Below are 18,594 nucleotides of genomic sequence, written 5' to 3' on the forward strand. Positions count from 1 at the left end.
TTTGGCCTCTGTTTTTAAGTGCTTTTCCCTCCTCGTTCAACTTCAGCCCGGGCAGCAGCTGAGCCGGGCCAGCTGAGCCTTTCCAAGGGCAGCGAGACCCCCGGAGTGGGGTCGTGGTCCCTGACCCTCGTGGCACGGTGGGGGTCCCACCCGGGGCAGGAGTGGCCAAAGCCACCCAAATTCCACGGGCAGCAACGTCACCAGCCCCAGCCCTTCCGCTAGGAATTCACATGATTTCTTCTCTCCTTTGGGGGATTTGTGCCCTGGGGCTGGTGAAGCAGCCTGGAGCAGGGGACGGTGGGGCAAGGAGCCAGGGTTTGTCCCAGGGGAGCCCAGGGTTTGTCCCAAGGGAGCCCAGGGTTTGTCCCAGGGGAGCCCAGGGTTTGTCCCAAGGGAGCCCAGGGTTTGTCCCAGGGGGGCCCAGGGTTTGTCCCAAGGGAGCCCAGGGTTTGTCCCAGGGGGGCCCAGGGTTTGTCCCAAGGGAGCCCAGGGTTTGTCCCAGGGGAGCCCAGGGTTTGTCCCAAGGGAGCCCAGGGTTTGTCCCAAGGGAGCCCAGGGTTTGTCCCAAGGGAGCCCAGGGTTTGTCCCAGGGGGACCGAGGCACTCCAGGAGCTCAACCTCTTCCCTGGAGCCAAGGACAGAGAGTCCTCTTGCATTTTCCTTCCCAGCACAAGGAGCAAACAGGAGCGCCCTGGGGCTTTCACTGACCTGTCCCATGTCCCCAAAGCCAGCTGGGAGCAGGATGGGCCACAGGGACAGGGGACACGGAGCCTCTGTCTCCAGGGAGTGCCCTGCAGAGGACGTGCTGGGCCAGCCGCCAGTCAGAAATGAAGAAAGACCTTTATTTACAGTAAAAAGGAACCAAAAAAAAAAAAAAAACCACCCAAAAAAATACCGTGACACTTCCCTTCCCGTCTCCCCAGCCCGTCAGCGGGGTGTCTGCCACCCCCACCCAGCCACCCACCCTGGCCCCGGGATGGTGGCACGGGGCCAACAACTGCTGGGGGTCATTTGGCACCAACCGAGCCGCTGTGCCCTGGGACCCACGGGGGACACCCAGGGGACACACGGAGCTCGGTGACAGCTCGGCACAGCTGCAGGAAAAGCTCCTTCCAGGAGGGGGTCGGGCTGCGGGTATTGCACTTGGCACCGAGGGCAGGGGGCCCGGCAGGACGCGTCCCCCAGCTCGGGACCCCGCAGCCGGGCTGGAGGCTCCAGCATCTCCCGGAGCCCGGGGTGACCCAGCCGTGGTGATGTCCCTGCTCCGTGCCACCCCCGTGAGCACCCCGGAGCGCTGTCCTGGGGCGGTGGCAGCGGGATGGGCTGTCCCCAGAACTGGGACCCGCGGTGGCTCTGCAGGACGGGTGTCCCCAGTGCTGGGGTGGCTCTGTGGGATGGTCTGTCCCCAAGGCCAGGACCCAGGGTGGCTCTGCAGGACAAGCTGTCCCCAGTGCTGGGGTGGCTCTGCAGGACGGGCTGTCCCTAAGGCCAGGACCCAGGGTGGCTCTGCAGGATGGGTGTCCCCAATGCTGGGGTGGCTCTGCGGGATGGGCTGTCCCCAAGGCCAGGACCCGGGGTGGCTCTGCAGGACAGGCTGTCCCCAATGCTGGGGTGGCTCTGCAGGACGGGTGTCCCCAATGCTGGGGTGGCTCTGCAGGACGGGTGTCCCCAGTCCTCGGGTGGCTCTGCAGGACGGGCGCTCCTGCTCTCGGCTCAGGTGGCAGGAGGCTCCCACGGTCCCCCAGTGCTGGCAGAGGTAGAGCAGGACAGGACAGTGCCAGAGCCCCCGCGGCCCTCTGGGCTCACCCTTCCCCGGGCAGGATCCGGCTCCAAGGATGAGAATTCCAGCGGGGGATTCGCTCTCCTCCTCCTCCTCCTCCTCCTCCTCCTCCTCCTCGGGGTCTCCCGAGGGACTGGCCGGAGCCTCGCCCGCTGCGGGAGAGCCTGGGGGGTCCCGGTGTGGGTCCCCCCGCCCGGCGGGGCCCCTCAGGAGGAGAAGCAGAGCCCGCAGCACTCCATGCAGATCTCCAGGCAGTCGGCGGACTCGCAGCAGGCGTCGATGATGCCGCAGTCCATGTCGCAGGGCAGGTCGCAGTCCGCGCACTCGCCCGAGTTGCAGCAGCAGCAGCAGATGCAGGAGTCCTCGGAGGTGCAGGAGCCGCAGGTGGCACAGTCCAGCACGATGTTGCAGAGGGTCAGGAACTCGCAGAAGAGGCAGGAGAGGATGCAGTGGACGCAGCAATCTGGGGAGGAACGCGCGGGTGAGACGGCGCCCGGCACGAGGGTGGAAATCCTCCCTCAGGAATTCATGGGAGGGAGGGGAAAAGGGGTCGGAAGGCAGCCACTGCCCCAGGGGTCAACACCCAGCCCTCAAGAGAGACCAGTTTTGGAGGACAGGAGATGGCCCCGCTCAGCAGCCGCCCTGCAGAGGCTGCCAGGAGGGTCCAGGGGTCCCACTGGGCTCGGAGAGTGCCACCAAGAGATCCCAGAGGATGAGGGGCCCGAGGGTTTGGAGAGTGCCACCAAGAGATCCCAGGGGATGAGGGGCCCGAGGGTTTGGAGAGTGCCACCAAGAGATCCCAGAGGATGAGGGGCCCGAGGGTTTGGAGAGTGCCACCAAGAGATCCCAGAGGATGAGGGGCCCGAGGGTTTGGAGAGTGCCACCAAGAGATCCCAGGGGATGAGGGGCCCGAGGGTTTGGAGAGTGCCACCAAGAGATCCCAGAGGATGAGGGGCCCGAGGGTTTGGAGAGTGCCACCAAGAGATCCCAGAGGATGAGGGGCCCGAGGGTTTGGAGAGTGCCACCAAGAGATCCCAGGGGATGAGGGGCCCGAGGAGAAGGGCTGGAAAGAGACCCCCAGGGTTCAGGCAGTACCTTCCTGCGCCTCAATGGGGATGTGGGAAGAGGGCGACTTGGAGCTGCCCTTGCTCTTCTTGCTGCTCTGGCTGTGGATGGAGTGGTGCGAGTGCAGCTTTCGGGGCGGTTTCTGCGCGCTGGGCGCGGCCCGGCAGGTCCCGTTGGCACCGCCCGGGTCCGGCGCCCGGCCGGCGCCGTTGGGCAGCAGCTGGGTGCAGGGCCCGGGGGGCTGCGGGGGTGGCCGCACCTGGGGCTGGCCTGGAGGGGAGAGCAGCACGTTACCCTCCCTGACCTCTCTGCCGGGAGAAACGCGTGCCCAAACCCCGGGGGAAAACGGGAATCCAATCCCCAGCTGGACACGGGGTGAGCAGGAGGATGCTGAAGGGTGGAGGGTCCAAGAGGAGGGAGATGGAACAGGAGATGTGGGAAAAGGTGGCTGGAGGGAAGGAGGCAAAGGTTCCAGAGGGAGGAAGGGATGGAAAAACCCCAAGAAATGAAGATTTGTCATGAAGGATGGGCTGAAACTCATCAGAGGACCTGAAGGAGGAGATGTCCCTGCACGGCCAGGAGGGATGAGGCCACCAAGGCTGCTGGACAGAGCTCCTGGGTGTCCCCATTGCCCTCTCTAAAGCCAGAGGAGATGAGGCACCAGTGCAGAGCCAGCCTGCTCCTCTCCCCGGCCCTGCAGGAACCGGCCACTTCCTTGAGGTCTCCACAACCTCTGGCTGAACTTGTCTGCAGGAGGAGGAAAATAACTCAGTGCTGTGGCCGTGCCTCCCTCCAGCCTCTCCCGCTGCAGCCCCGTGTCCTGCCAGCACGCTGCCAGAGCCAGAGGGGTGGCTCAGCCCTTTCCTCCTGCCCGCTGCGCCCACGCTGCCTCCTCATCCTCATCTGGGAGAGGGCTGGGAGCCAGCACAAGGTTCTGGCACCCATCATCCTCCTCAGTAATGCCACAAATAAAATAAAACAAAATCCTGCCTGGTGGTGCCTGGGCCAAACTTTGCTTTTCCTCTCCCATGGCAGTAAACAAGGGATGATTCAGGGGAGAGGCTCGAGGGCAAAGGCACCTCTTGGCACCAGGGAACAGGAGCTGCTTTCTGTGCAGGGCACGGGGGAACACAGGGGTGGAGCGGGCACAGGCGGTCCCTGTCCTGCATCCACGAAAATAAAACAGATGGAAGGTGAAAATAAAGTGGGTGGAAGGTGAAAACAAAATCGATGGAAGGTGAAAGACACAAGTGGATGGTCCCAGTGCTTGGTTTGACCAGGCTGAGCTGGGCTTGGGCCGCAGAGGGAGGTTAAACTGGGAGCTTGGTCTTTGGCACCCGCTGGGAAAGGAACTTAAAATAACCAGAGCTGAGCGGGAAGAGTGGGCTGAGAGCAGGAGAGGTGGGAGACTGGGGAGATGGAAAACAGGTCACGGATAAAACAGGGATTGTCTCCCCTTCCTAAACACCTCATGGAGTGTTCCCTTCCTGTGTGCCCTCATCCAGTGCCCTCTCCTGCCTCGTGTGTGCACCGAGATGGCACCGAGGTGACCACGGTGCCCCGGGCTGTGACAGGAAGGGGCTGAGCCTGCAGGGAGCTGGGCAGGGGCTGAGCCCAGAGGGACCCAGCAGCAGCTCAGCAGCCTGGATTCCCCGGGACTGCAGCAGGATGCTCTTGGCGCTCCCCATTTCGCTGCATTCCTCAGATTAAACTGTTTGTAAATCAAAATCACGCTCTGGCTCCGGCGAGGGGCAGCCAAAGGCAGCCAGGAATCCCCCCCCTGAAAGTTAGGGAAAACAGCTTCCATTTTTTTAGGACAGGCTTTAAGACACGAGGCCAAAGCTCTGCTGAAAGAGGCACCTTCAGCTTCCCAGCAATGTGGGAGTCCGGGCAGGAGTGGAGGGACCAGGCCTGGAAAAGAGGATTTTGGGGAAAACTGCCTGTCTACAGCTCTTCAATAACCAAAAACCTCCTGGATGCTCACTTTGGGTTTCCCACCGAGGTGATACTGCTGGATCCCCTCGGGCTGTCCCAGGGCAGCATCACCGGGGTCCCCCTGCTGGGACCCTCCCCAAGCCACTGCCAGGCCTTGGAATATTGTGGCCACCTGGGCCTGCTGCTCCTGCCTGGAGCTCAACACACAGAATGCCAAACCTGCATCCCAGTGTTCCAAAATGCTGCAAAACCGGATTTGAGCAGCAGTGCTGAGCCTCGGAGGGGCCAGTCCTGGCACTGGTGGGCAAGGACGTGACCCTGCACCAACAGCCCCTTCTGCCCAGTCCCTCCTGAGCCTGCACGAGCCAGGCTGGCACGGGAATGCCACCGTCCCACGGGAGAGCCTAAATGTGTCCCTCAGGGCCCGCCAAAAGGGGAATAACCCCCCAAAACCCAATGGTGACCCCCTCCAAGAGCAGCACAGTGAGGAGTGAGGACACCAGAGGTGCCGCTGCTCACTTCCCGGCGAGGAGAGGGGAAGGTCCCTTCACCAGCACCAGGAGGAGGGTGCCCATGTCCCTCCCAGCCCCGGAGCCCGTGGGGGGCGGCCGGGGGGCTGGGCTGGGCTGGGGAGGGGGCCGTGCAGCGGCTGCGGTGTGACTCAGGCGTGCAGAATGTCTGTGGGCAGCCGGCCCAGCTCCCAGATGCTGCGCGAGGGCTCTGCCGCAGGAAACGTGCGCTCTCCCCGCTGCAGCGCCCGCATTTCGCCCTCCTCTCCCCTCCCCTGCCCGCTCTCCGGAGGGGCAGCCCCGTTCCCAGCCGCCCTCATCCCGCTGGGAAGCTTCCATCCACTTTACACCCCTTGGAAGGGGAAGCTGCGCGCCGGCATCCAGCAGAAAGGGAATGGCAGCCCGGGAGCGAAACCCTGGGATCCGGGCTGGCGGCCAGGGAGGGATGGCCGGCTCCAGGAGAGCCTCCCACATCTGCCAGCCCCGCTCTCGCCGGCTCCAGGAGAGCCTCCCACATCTGCCAGCCCCGCTCTCCCAGCCCCGCACCGGGCAACGGAGCAAGGGCACCCCGGCCCTGCCCCGCCGCACCCGGCTTTTCTCACGGCGGGGGCACCGGCAGCAGATTTTGGGAGGTGCTGCCCGGCCCCGCCTGCAGCAAAACCGGCTCGGTGCGGACAGCCCGGCTCAGCTCGGCTCGGCACCAGCCTCACCCTTGCCCTGGACTCGCCAAGGCAAGAGCTGGCCCAGCTGGACACGGCTCCCTCTGCTCCTGCGAGCGGCTGCTGCGCGCCCGGCCCGCGGCTGTGGCACGGGGACAGCGGGGACATCGCGGGGCTGTGGCACGGGGACAGCGGGGACATCCTGGGGCTGTGGCACGGGGACATCGCGGGGCTGTGGCACGGGGACATCGCGGGGCTGTGCCCATGGAAATACCCCAGGGCTGTGCCACGGGGACATCCTGGGGCTGTGGCACGGCGACATCGCGGGGCTGGGGCACAGGGACATCCTGGGGCTGTGCCACAGGGACATCACAGGGCTGTGCCCATGGGGACATCCAAGAGCTGTGCCATGGGGACATCGTGGGGCTGTGCCCATGGAAATACCCCAGGGCTGTGCCACAGAGCCATCCCGGGGCCGTGCCCACGAGAACGTTCTTTGTGTATCTCCTCTCTCCCACTGGGGTTTTGGGGGATGCTCCTTTCCCGGGCAGGCTCATCCCTCTTCCCACCACGGCACCCCAGAGGATCCCAACCCTTCCCAAAGCGGCTCCAGCTGCCTCGCTCCGCTCCGAGGGCACCGGGACCCACCCCGGGTGCCGCCCTTCTCTTTCGCCTCTCCAGGTGACTCAGGCTCGGGTCGAGCTTTGATGTGGGGAGGAACAAAGCGAGGAGGAGCCGGGTTCCCACCTCTGCCCTGCTTTTTGATGGGTCCCGCTGCTGCTGAGGGAGCAGCAGCCCAGGGCACGGCCCCGGCGGCGTCCGGAGCTGCCACCGGGGGAAACACTCACATGTCACAGCTTCGGGAGCGCCGCAGAGCTCGGCCCGGGGGCCTTTCGTCAGCACTGCCGGGGATTTGTCATCTTCCAGGCCTTTCTCCTTCTTCGGCACCGCGGGGCGGGCGGGGGACCGGGGCTCCGCCGGTGGCAGCGCTGGGATCTGCCTCGGGGCAGGGAGCGAGGGCTCAGCCACCTCTGCAAGAGAAACGGGGTTAGGGGCTGAGCCCGCGGGGTCAGCCAGACTCCCAGCCCGGCCCCAGGCACTGCCCACGGCTCGGGCCGGGACGTTCGGGCTCCCCTGTGGCACAGAGCGCGGGGCACCACGCGGGGTTTGGGCCGCCCGCGACGGGCACCGGGGCTGCATCACTCCGCGGCTGCTCACCCCGCTGCAGCGCCATCCCAAAAAGCCTCCCAAGCTCTCGCATTCCTTCTCCAAAAAGCCAGGGGATCTGGTTACACTCAGCAGCTCAAGCTGGATTTTTCATCCCCCTTCCCATGAAAGGGCCACTGTCTTCCCTGCGGGAGCTGGCTGCTACCTTCCCTCATCCTCCCGCACTCCGGAGCAGCAGCAGCCCCTGCAGGACCCCTCGATGGGGCGGGAAAAGCCTGCGAGGGGCTGAGTTACTCCCCATGGGAGAAATCCCGGTGCCCAACAGCCCCTCGCAGAAAGCCGGGAGGAGGCAGGACCACCTTCAGCGCTGCTGGGAGCTGGCTGCTCCATCCCGTGCGGAATGTGGGGTGCCCGGGGCGGGGGGATCGGTGCCAGGCCACAGTGCCCCAGCCCCCTCCCCGCCGCCCCATCCCTCTGCCCATCCCCCGGAATAGCAACGTCTTGCACAACAGGGGCTGGAACGCGCTTTATATAAAACTAAATTATAGGCTGGGCAGAGGGAGGGAGAGCAGAGAGCCATAATTGCCCTGGCTGGAACAGGAGTCCTGCAAGCAGCCAGGGAGGGGAGGGGAGGGGGGAAAGAGGCCTGGGACACTTCATTATCCTCGATAAAACCCGGGTCCCACGCACCAGAGCCGAGGAGGAAAGGAGGGCAATTACAGATAATGAAATATCAATACAGGTAATTCAAAGGAGCGTAACGAGGGAAGCTGGAGGGTTCCAGCTGCACCCCGGGATCAGCAGGAGCCTGGAAATGCTGCAGCCGGTCTGGAGTGATGCTGCTCTGCTCCCAGCTCCACAACACCCTCCAAAGGCATCCACGTGCCTCAGTTTCCCTTCTCTGCACCCTGCAGGGTGCAGATCCAGCCAGGGGTGTTTTTTGGGAAGGAAAACTCATCCCAGCACAGAGCCCTGCTCACAGCTCTCACAGGTGAAACGATTTTGGGGCTCAACCAAGGGGAGGAAACCCAGCAGCTCCAGCTGAATTTTGCACGGCAGCGTTGTCTCCAAATCCCAATGGAGTCTGAGCACGTGAGCCCCAGATGGGAGAAAAGCCATTCCCATGCCTCTGGAAAGCCCGGAGCAAAATGGAGAGGTGAGGAGAGCAGGCTGTCATCTCCCCATGGGTGTAGAGGTGTGGGGCTGAATTGCATCCACACGGTGCTGCCTCCACAGCCTCTGTCATGTCCCAACCTGGACCGGCCCAAGTCAGCCCTGATCCAAAGCCAGACAGGAAATCCCGATGGATGAGTGTGGGAAATGGGTGATGAGGATGATTGCCCTGGCCAGGAAGGGCCTGGGGGTGCAGGAGTTTTGGGGAAAAGCGAGAGATGTCCCATCCCAAGTATGACAGAGATGAGGAGCTCTGAGAGGAGCCAGAGGTGTCCAGGGCAGGGCACAGAGGGTGAAGCTTCCACAGAGTCCCTGAGCTCTGGTTTCTGCTGTGAGATGTCCTGAGTGTGTTCAGGGCTTAAAACCCCAAAACAGCCACATCACCCCCCAGATCCCCTTCCCTGCGGGTCAGTGATTGGGAAAAAGGGCTGGAAAATCAGGTGCAGCAGCAGGAGAAGGGCTGGCACAGGGAGAGCTCAGCAGATCCCTGTCCCTGCCCCTCTGTGCTGCCTCCAGAGCATCCCTTGTGCCCGTTCCTGGGGACAAGGACAGTCTGGAGCTCTGTGGGACAGCAGCAGCCCTGGCTGGGTGGATCCACAGGGGTATCCAGGCTGCTGCTCCGACTGGGATGGAGCCCAGGCTCGTCCCTGCTGTGTCCACTTCACACTTGTAATTACCCCGCACAAGGGCTCACACACAGCCACAGCCACGCAGGGAGGAAGGTGGCAATTAAATTAACTCCCCCGGGAACGAGCTGGCCAGGAGAGGGACAAAAATAGACAGGAACGAGGTTTGGGTGAGCTGATCCTTCCCTGCCTCACATCCTGGCTGCTGCAGGGAATGTGGGCATGGGGCTGACCCCCAGCTCCCCCTGGAATGGGGTGGGAAAGGACACGGAGAGGGGCTGGGAGAAGCTGGACACGTGTGGGCTCAGCACAGACCCCACAGGCTCCTGCCCCACAGCTCCCTGCCCCTTGGGATCCGCAGGGAAGTGCAGAGGGAATGCTCTGGGAAATGCAGAGGGAATGCTCAGGGAAATGCAGAGGGAATGCTCAGGGAAATGCAGAGGGAATGCTCTGGGAAATGCAGAGAGAATGCTCAGGGAAATGCAGAGGGAATGCTCTGGGAAGTGCAGAGGGAATGCTCAGGGAAATGCAGAGAGAATGCTCAGGGAAATGCAGAGGGAATGCTCTGGGAAGTGCAGAGGGAATGCTCAGGGAAATGCAGAGGGAATGCTCTGGGAAATGCAGAGGGAATGCTCTGGGAAGTGCAGGAGGAATGCCCTGGGAAGTGCAGAGGGAATGCTCAGGGAAGTGCAGGAGGAATGCTCTGGGAAGTGCAGGAGGAATGCTCTGGGAAATGCAGAGGGAATGCTCTGGGAAATGCTCGAGCAGCAGCTCCCAAAATGCCCCAAGAAGAGGCAGCAGCTCTGCTGGCACACAAGGAGGTGAACAGATTCTTCCATCACTGGCTCATCCCACAGCTCCCAGCTCCCTCTCCTCCTTTAAATTCCCCAATCCCTGCCCTGCCAAGCTGAGGCCCCCCTGGACCCCTTCTCCCCCAGAACAGGACCAGGCTTGACCTAAATCCATCAGGTTTAAAACCAACCACGACCCTGGGCCAAACCCTAAGGCGAGCCATCCCTTGGGATGGGACGTCTCTCCCTTTTCCCCAAAACTCCTGCACCCCCAGACCCTTCCTGGCCAGGGCAAATCCTCCTCAGAGCCTGGGATGAGTCCAAGTCTCTGCACAGGGGAGATGTGGAGGTGCCGTGGGAGAGCAGCTCAGACCTCTGGATTTTGGGGAACAGAGGTAACGAGGCATCCAAAAACAACAACTTCAGTTCAATAAATGACAGCGCTGCCCCAAGGTGCCAGAGATCAGCAAAGTGATGGATGTGGAGTGATGCTTTCTCTTGCCAAGCCCAGGACATGCACATGGAGCCGGTTTTCTGATTATTCTCCCCGGTCCCAAAGTCCAAATCCATCCGTCATGGAAGTCCCGAGACATCAGCGAGCTCCAAAATCCAACGGGGGGATGGGAAGAGAGGAGAGAGGAGAGATGCAAAGAAGCTGGGAGGTTTCATGGCTGGAACTGAGGATCCCATAAAATTCCTGCAAAGTCCAAAGTACCAACATCCCTCTGGGTATGCAGGGAGGCCCTGGGGAGCTTCTGGGGCCACCCCAGTGGAAAAGCACACGGAATTCCTGATGAGCTGAGCTCAGCATTCCCAAAGAGCTGGGCAAACAAAAGGCAGGAGCAGCACCCTGGAGGGAGCTGGGATGAGGCAGAGCCTCTCCAGCAGCACAAACACCAGCCACACCACAGCCAGCACAGCCACAGCTCCCAAAAAAACCTGTGGATTCCCTTCTCCCAGCCGGCTGTGCTGCCCAGACCCCCAGAGGATGTGGCGAGAGGCAAAGCCGGAGCTGTGGTTTGGGGTCCAGCCCAGCCAGGGTGTCCCGTGGCTCCTGCTCAGCATTCCTGGGCTGTGGCTGATGATCCTGGGGTCTCATTTCTCTGTCCCTCTCCCTCCCGAGCCCTTTGGCTTCCAGGGAAGGAAGCTGGGGCAGGAGAGGGATGGGCACAGCCACCAACAACCCAGCACGGCGGCTCTGTGCGGGCTGGGAGCTCTCTACTCTCCTTTTCATGCAGATAAAACCAGCCTGAGATCTCTCCTGGCCCAGCCAGGTGCCTGCCTGACCTGTCCCAGGGATATCCCAGGGGTATTCCAGGGATATTCCAGGTTTCCAGTGCAGAAGAGGTGGCACCAGAACAAATCCTTCCCATTCCCCGAGCCAGGTGGGAGCAGAGAGAGGCAAAACCCTGGTTTGAAAGTTTGCTTGGCTGGGAGAAATCCCAATGTCTCATTTACATTTAGTCTGAAATTAATGTGCCAAGGCTGCCTCAGATTCTGGGACAGGCAGGGAAAGGAAAAGAGGGTTGGGAAGGAAAAGAGGGTTGGGAAGGAAGCATGGCCCAGACAGATCCAGCACAGCTTTGCTTCCCACCTGGAAAACCTTTGGCCTCACCTGGGCAAAGCTTTGGATAAACAGGAAAAATGAGGAATCCAGTCGAAAAACAAAGCGGTTTCTATGAGAAGTGACTTCCTAAATGCACAAAAAGCAAAACAAAGCAAAAAAAAAGAAAATAAAAAAAAAACCAAAAAAACCCACAAAAACCCCAAATAGCTGGGAGGGAGTTGTTGTTATTTGTTATTTATAGAATTTGGGTGGGAAGGGAGGGAGGAATTTTGGGGCCAGACAGGCCAGGACCAGCATCCATCCAGTCCATCCCTGCTGGGAGTTTGACCTCGGTGACAAAACCCCAATTCCAGCTCGGTGTCCCTACAAACCCCATCCCTCCAAGGTCCTCGTGCCTCCCAACCAGCTCCTGCCAAACCAAATCCATGGGAGAGTTGCTCCTACGAGGGGTTTCAGGGAGGACAAAAATTAAAAATAAATTCCCTGCAAGAAGGGAATTTATTTACCTCTGACACAGCAGCAATTTGGGAGGAATTATTCCTTAAGCAGCGAGAATCGATTTAATGTAAATATAATATATTTTATATATGTATGTATGTATTTTATATATGTAAATAAAATATATTTACATTTTGTAGGTATTAAGGCACCATTCCAGCGTGGAGCCTCAAGGGAAGGAGGAATCTTTAAGCCTGGACTGGAAAAAAGGGACAACAAAACTTCCCAGGACCGGGTTCCTTTCCTCACCTCCCAGCACCAGGCCTCGTCCCAAAAGCAACATAAAAATCCCAAACACGCTGTGGGGACAGAGAATGGGGGAAAACAATGGGAAAACAACAGGGAAAAGACCCAGACTGGGATTGAATTGGAGTTTGAGGAGCGCCTGGGGCAGGATAACTCCCCAAAAGATGGAAAATCTGGGGGATCAGGGGAGGAAGGACACAGGAGGGAATTTGGGTGTCCTTAAGGAAAAGCAATTATCCCTGAAGCCTGGGAAGCAGCAGAGATCCCTTATCCCTTATCAGATCCAGGGAGATTCTGGGAATTACAGAGCAGGGAGAAATGATGGAGGGAGTAATTAAGGCCCAAGCCAGGCTTGGGTAATTGGGTAAGCTTGGGGGTTAAACCAGCACAGGTCCTGCCAGGGAAAAATCGTCTCTGCCCAACTTGAATCCTTAAAAAAAAAAAAAAAAAAAAGTTAATAGAGGAGGGGATCAACGGGAGCTGCTCAATAATCTGCATTTCTCCAGCCCCTTTCATCCCAGCACAGACTGAAACCAGGGATTCACACCTTCCCTGAGCTCCAGGGATTTTTCCTTAAAAAATTGCCTCGGTTGGCAGGGAAACTGAGGCACGGAAATGGGATTTTTTTTTTTTTTCCCCAAAGAAATATCCTGTGGAGATGGAGCCCAAAGAACTTCTCAGTGCTGCTGCTCACACTCTCTGTAGGTTGGGGCTTCTCCCCATGCCCAGATCCCAAAAACTGGGGCACGGGAAGGGATTCTGGGGCTATCCTGGGCGTGCTGGTGCCCATCCCACAGCAGGGGGAACTCCAGGCACGGAAAAATCTGGGAAAAATCACCAGAACTGCAGCAAATACCCCGAGGAGGGTTTGGGTTTCTGCAGCTCCCAGGCAGGCGCTTTCCAAGGAAATTCAATCAGGATCTGGAGCGGGAGCAGGGGCGACACAGCCCCAAGGCCCGGCTTTGTTTTGCTCAAACCCAGAAACTTTGAAAAAAGCCAGAAATCTGCCTCTTTTTTTTTTTTTTTTTTTTTTTTTTTCCCTTGGATTTCTTTTCTTTTTCTTTGTAAGTCTTGCAGTTGTTCAAAGAACAAACAGGAGAGAAGCTGTTTTCAGGAGCTGACAAGAAAAACTTGGAAAGAAAAAACAGAGATGTTGCAAAAAAGTCTTTCTGTGGGGTAAAAAAAAAAAAATACACTTTTGTTTCTTTCAGGGCTTTTTTCGGGAGGGGTTCTCTGCACTTTGAGGATGGCTGCGTGCAACTCTGCGATCCTGCATTTAAGTCAGTGCTGAGGCAAGGGAAAAACCCATTTATTTTGATTTTGGATGGGATTTTCCTTTGTTCCTACCCCTGTCCCAGAACAGAGAGTGTCAGTAAAGGGTTCCTGAGGGAGGTGGCCCCGATTCCTGCTGAGAATTCCCTGCTTGGGGCACCCCAGGGGTATTTTGGGTCTGAATGTTTCGTGTTTGGGGCTGAGCACGCAAAGGCTTTTTCCGCCTCCTCTTACACCTCGGGGCGAAATCCTTGGGAACAGGCAGAAAGAATTAAGGGAAAAATGTGTGTCCCAAACGCCGAGCTGGGACACAGGCACGGGCTGGGGACGTGGATGGGGACACGAGGGTGGCAAATGTCCCGCTGGGAAGGGAAAAGGGAGGTGGGAAGGAGCAGAGCCAAACCCAAGGAGGTTTTGGTTCTGGAGATGGGTTTGTCCACACCATCTTCACAAGGAGGAGGAGGACGAAAAAAAAAGGAGGAAAAGGAGGAAAAGAAAGTGAAGGAGGAAAAGGAGGAGAAGGAGGAGAAGGAGGAGAAGGAGGAGGAGGAAAAGGAGGAGAAGGAGGAAAAGGAGGAGAAGGAGGAGAAGGAGGAAAAGAAAAGGAGGAAAAGGAGGAAAAGAAAGAAAAGGAGGAAAAGGAGGAAAAGGAGGAAGAGAAAAGGAGGAAAAGAAAAGGAGGAAAAGAAAAGGAGAAAAAGAAAAGGAGGAAAAGAAAAGGAGGAAAAGAAAAGGAGGAAAAGAAAAGGAGGAAAAGAAGAGGAGGAAAAGAAGAGGAGGAAAAGGAGGAAAAGGAGGAAAAGGAAGAAAAGGAAGAAAAGGAAGAAAAGGAAGAAAAGGAGGAAAAGGAGGAAAAGGAGGAAAAGGAGGAAAAGAAAAGGAGGAAGAGGAGGAAGAGGAGGAAGAGGAGGAAGAGGAGGAGAAGGAGGAAAGAGCCTCTCCTGCTTCCCGCTGTCCCTGCACCCCTCTGGGAAGGAAGGATCACCTCACCAAGCAAAAAACTCTTGTTTTTTCCTCCTGTTTTCTGCTAATTCCTCTAAAAAAATAATCACCAGGGCTTCTCTCTGCAAACTACCTGTGGCTATTTCGGGGCCTTGCTTTGCCATGTCCCCGTCCCCGCTGGGTGGGAGGAGCTGTGGTGGCACCCAGCCCATCTCTGGAGATGCCAGGGAACAAAATTCTGGGGAAAAAAATCTCCGTGTGCAGCTGGGGAACAGCAGCAAACCCCGCCTGAGCTGCCCAGCACACGCTGAGCTGGGCCGCACCACCCCGGTGCCTCAGTTTCCCCGTTTATTCCCCAGCCTGGGGGTATCCAAATGAGCCAAACTGGTTTGTAAAACTTGGGAAAGGGAACGGAGAGAGAATTCCCAGGCTCGGCGCTGCGTGACAGAGCCGCTGGCCCCGGCCCAAGCCGCCAGGGCTCTGCTCCTGAGTGTCCCTGAGTGTCACAGGGACGCACACCCGGCCACTCATCCCTCACCAAAACCACGGAGAGCGAGGAGGGAGAGGTGGGAGCAGGGGTTTGGGACGGGACAGCGCAGAGCTGCTCCCTGAGGAGGGGCAGGGATGGGGTGGGGGCTCTGGAGCCTGGAGAGCTGGGAGAGCCCCTCGGCCTCGCCACGCTGCAAGGCAGGAGGAGAGCTCGGTCCGGCTCTGCTCGGGTTCACAGCGTGGGCCCCCCTCTGGGGGAGCCGAGGAACAGGAGGGGGGCTTGGAATGGTTTGGGATGGAGGTGAGACCCCCCCCTCAACGTGGGAACATGGAACTGGGCACTGATGGATGCTCCTCCAAGATGGGAACACCAAACTGGGCACTGATGGGTGGCCCTTCGACAGGGAACGGGGACAGCACATCCCCGACAGGGACACACGGAATTGGGCACTCATGGGTGGCCCTGGAACCTGGAAACACCAAACTGGGCACTGAGGGATGGCCCTTCCACAGGGAACAGGGACAGCACATCCCCGACAGGGACACACGGAATTGGGCACTCAAGGATGGCCCTGGAACCTGGAAACACCAAACTGGGCACTGATGGGTGCCCCTCCAACAGGGAACGCTGAATTGGGCACTCACTGATGCCCCTCCAAGATGGGAGCACCAAACTGGGCACTGATGGGTGGCCCTTCAACAAGGAACGGGGACAACGGGTCCCCAACAGGTCCCCAGTTTGGACACACCGAACTGGGCACTCAGGATTGGCCCTCGAACCTGGAAACACCAAACTGGGCGCTGATGGGTGCCCCTCCGAGATGGGAAAACCGAATTGTACAGGATGGATGTCCCTTAAACTTGGGAACACCAAACTGGGCACTCAGGGCTGCCCCTCCAACGGGGAACAGGGACAACAGGTCCCCAAGAGGGACACATCGAATTGGGCACTCACAGATGCCCCTCTAAGATGGGAAAACTGAACTGGGCACTGATGGATGCCCCTTAAACTTGGGAAGGCCAAGCTGGGCACTCAGTGATGCCCCTCCAAGATGGGAACACCCAGCTGGGCGCTCACAGACGTCCCCAGGCACCTCGGTCAGGTCCCAGCACACCTGGGAGCTGAAGCACTCTCTACCCACCCACAGCTCCCTGTGGCCACAGGGAAGGCAGAAAGGCTCCAAAACCATTTCCCCCGAAGCATTTAACAGATTTTGAAGCCACTTTCTGAAATCCCCCGCTCCCCCAGCTGCTGGCACAGGAGCTGTGCTCAGCACTCTCCGAGCCGGGCTGGGGACAAGCCCCTTGCTAAAAGCTCTTTGCGTTGCCAGCTCACCATTTCCCACCTGGAAAAGGAAGGAAATCCAGGGAAATCAGCCCCCTGCAGCTGCCTGGGCCCCGGGACACGGCTGCAGGGGCTCTTTGGGGCTGGGTTTGGAGCGGAGCTCAGCCGGGAAGCGGAGCCGGCGGCATCCAGCTGGAAGAGCAGGGGGAAGAGAACAAGAGGATGTATTCTCCAAGCCCCGGGCCGGCCGAGCTCCGGGCCAAAGCCAACAGGGGCCGGTCCAGCTGTGCCGGATCCCGAGCGTCGCCGTGCCCGGAGCTCCCGCGGCTCCGCTCGGCCCGGCCGCCGATTTTTGGAGATTTTGGGAGCTGCTCCCGGCGTGGATTTGGCCCCTTTTGTGTCTGGCCTGACAGACACAGCGCGCTGTGCTCCTCCAGCCTCCTGCTCGGGTGGATTTTGGTCTCTCACTGGGGTTTTTAATGCAGTTTCTGCACGTGAAGCTTGGCGGGGGCACCGACCCAGAGGGGCTCAGCTGTGAGGATTCCCCAAACTTTTCCATCCACTCCTGCAGGGCCTGATCCCTGTAACCCACCCAGAGCTGCAGAGCAGCCCCTCACCCCCATCCCTCGGCGGGGTTTAACTCAAACCCCCCCAGCTGCTCCCCGGGCTTGGCCCCGGGACAGAAACTGCCGGAGAGTTTGGGATGCGAAATCCCGGCGGGCTCCCGGCAGCTGCTGAGCTCACACACAAACACAGGCACAGGAAAACACGGCCAGGGGCACCAGCACACGCTCAGATGTTCACAATCACACGCAAACACACCCAGACACTGCCAGGGGCACAAACACACACTCAGATGTTCACAACCCTGCACAAACACATCCAAACACTGCCAGGGGCACAAACACACACTCAGATGTTCACAATCCTGCACAAACACACCCAAACACACACCCAGACACTGCCAGGGGCACAAACACACACTCAGATGTTCACAACCGTGCACAAACACACCCAAACACTGCCAGGGGCACAAACACACACTCAGATGTTCACAACCGTGCACAAACACACCCAAACACACACCCAGACACTGCCAGGGGCACCAGCACACGCTCAGATGTTCACAATCCTGCACAAACACTGCCAGGGGCACAAGCACACACTCAGATGTTCAGAATCCTGCACAAACACACACTCAGATGTTCAGAATCCTGCACAAACACACACTCAGATGTTCACAATCACACCCAAACGCTGCCAGGGGCACCAGCACACGCTCAGATGCTCACAGCCCTGCACAAGCACTCAGCCATCCATCCTCCCCCCCCCCCAAAAACCGGCTTACACCCCGGCCGCACGCCCCCCTGCTGCCCAGGCACAGCCCCCAGCCCTGCACGCACACTCAGCGTGTCCAGCAATGCATCCCCACACCCCCCAAACTTCCAGCCAATCCCCCATAAATGCACCCCCGGGAGCCCTGCACACACCCCCACTCGTGCACACACCCTAGCCGGGATCCCAAAGCCTTCCCTGGGATCCCAAAACCTTCCCTGGGATCCCAAAGCCTTCCCTGGGATCCCAAAAACTTCCCTGGGATCCCAAAACCTTCCCTGGGATCCCAAAAACTTCCTCGGGATCCCAAAGCATTCCCCGGGATCCCAAAGCATTCCCCGGGATCCCAAAACCTTCCTCGAGATCCCAAAGCATTCCCCGGGATCCCAACGCATTCCTCGGGATCCTAAAGCCTTCTCTGGGATCCCAAAACCTTCCCCGGGATCCCAGAACCTTCCAAGGGATCCCAGAGCCTTCCCCGGGATCCCAGAGCCTTCCAAGGGATCCCAGAGCCTTCCAAGGGATCCCAGAGCCTTCCCCGTGAGCGCACAGAACTGATTCCCCCCCCCAGCCGCGCCCCCCGTGTCCCCGCCGTGTCCCCCCGTACCTGGCGGCGGCACCGGCTCGGCTCGGGGCTGCTCCGGGCGGCTCGGCCGGGGGCTGCCGGGCCGGGACATGGGTGCGGGAGCTGCGGGCTCGGTGCGGGGCTCGCAGCGGGGCTGGGAGCGGGGCCCGTCCCGCCGCGCTCACCTGGGGCCCCGCGGGGCGCCGCGCCCGCCCCCGCGCCCGCCCCGCATCCCCCGGCCCCGGCGATGGGGGCCGGCCGGGACGCGGGGCTGCCTCTGGGCTGGGCTTCGGGGCTTTTTCTTCGCCAATTCCTTCAAAAAGAAAAAATAAATTTAAAAAAAAAAAAAAAAAGAAAAAGAAAAGGAAAAAAATCCAATTAAACAAGGAAAAAAAAAAAAAATCAAAAGAGGTTGGGCGCGCAAACACGCGGCCAACCCGCGCCCGCAGCGCTCCGGGAGCTTCTGCTGGAGGCTGGAGCGGCGCCGGGAGAGTGGAGAGGCGCGGGGCAGGCGGAGGTGGCTCCCGGGGCCAGCCTCGGATTTGGGATTTCACAGCTGTGCCGCGCTCTCGGCGCAGGGCTGCGTCCCCCTGAGGAAAACTGCGGGGGGAGCAGCGGGGCTGAGCCGTGCTCGGGACCCCCGGGTGGGCGTTGGGGCCCCCGGGTGGGTGTTGGAGCCCGCCGGGTGGG

General features: G+C 59.7%; 1 protein-coding gene across 1 annotated transcript; it reads right to left on the reverse strand.

The window, feature by feature from the left end:
• Positions 1-845: 845 nt before the first annotated feature.
• Positions 846-18,182, reverse strand: MDFI (MyoD family inhibitor). Its single transcript, XM_053964029.1, has 4 exons — positions 17,947-18,182; positions 6,797-6,979; positions 2,876-3,115; positions 846-2,243 (listed from the first exon to the last, which is right to left on the reverse strand). The coding sequence occupies exons 1-4, from the start codon at positions 18,014-18,016 to the stop codon at positions 1,987-1,989; spliced, it is 750 nt and encodes a 249-aa protein (XP_053820004.1). The 5' UTR covers positions 18,017-18,182; the 3' UTR covers positions 846-1,986.
• Positions 18,183-18,594: the final 412 nt, after the last annotated feature.

The sequence above is a fragment of the Vidua chalybeata genome, chromosome 24 (genome assembly GCF_026979565.1).
Source record: "Vidua chalybeata isolate OUT-0048 chromosome 24, bVidCha1 merged haplotype, whole genome shotgun sequence".
Classification (NCBI taxonomy): Eukaryota; Metazoa; Chordata; class Aves; order Passeriformes; family Viduidae; genus Vidua; species Vidua chalybeata.

Excerpts from the sequence above, each read along its gene's own strand:
- MDFI (XM_053964029.1), bottom strand. The coding sequence starts at position 18,016 with ATGTCCCGGCCCGGCAGCCCCCGGCCGAGCCGCCCGGAGCAGCCCCGA. Across the intron at positions 6,980-17,946 it reads CGAGCCGGTGCCGCCGCCAG|AGGTGGCTGAGCCCTCGCTC; the intron begins GTACGGGGGGAC and ends TTTCTCTTGCAG. Across the intron at positions 3,116-6,796 it reads CGCTCCCGAAGCTGTGACAT|GCCAGCCCCAGGTGCGGCCA; the intron begins GTGAGTGTTTCC and ends TCTCCCCTCCAG.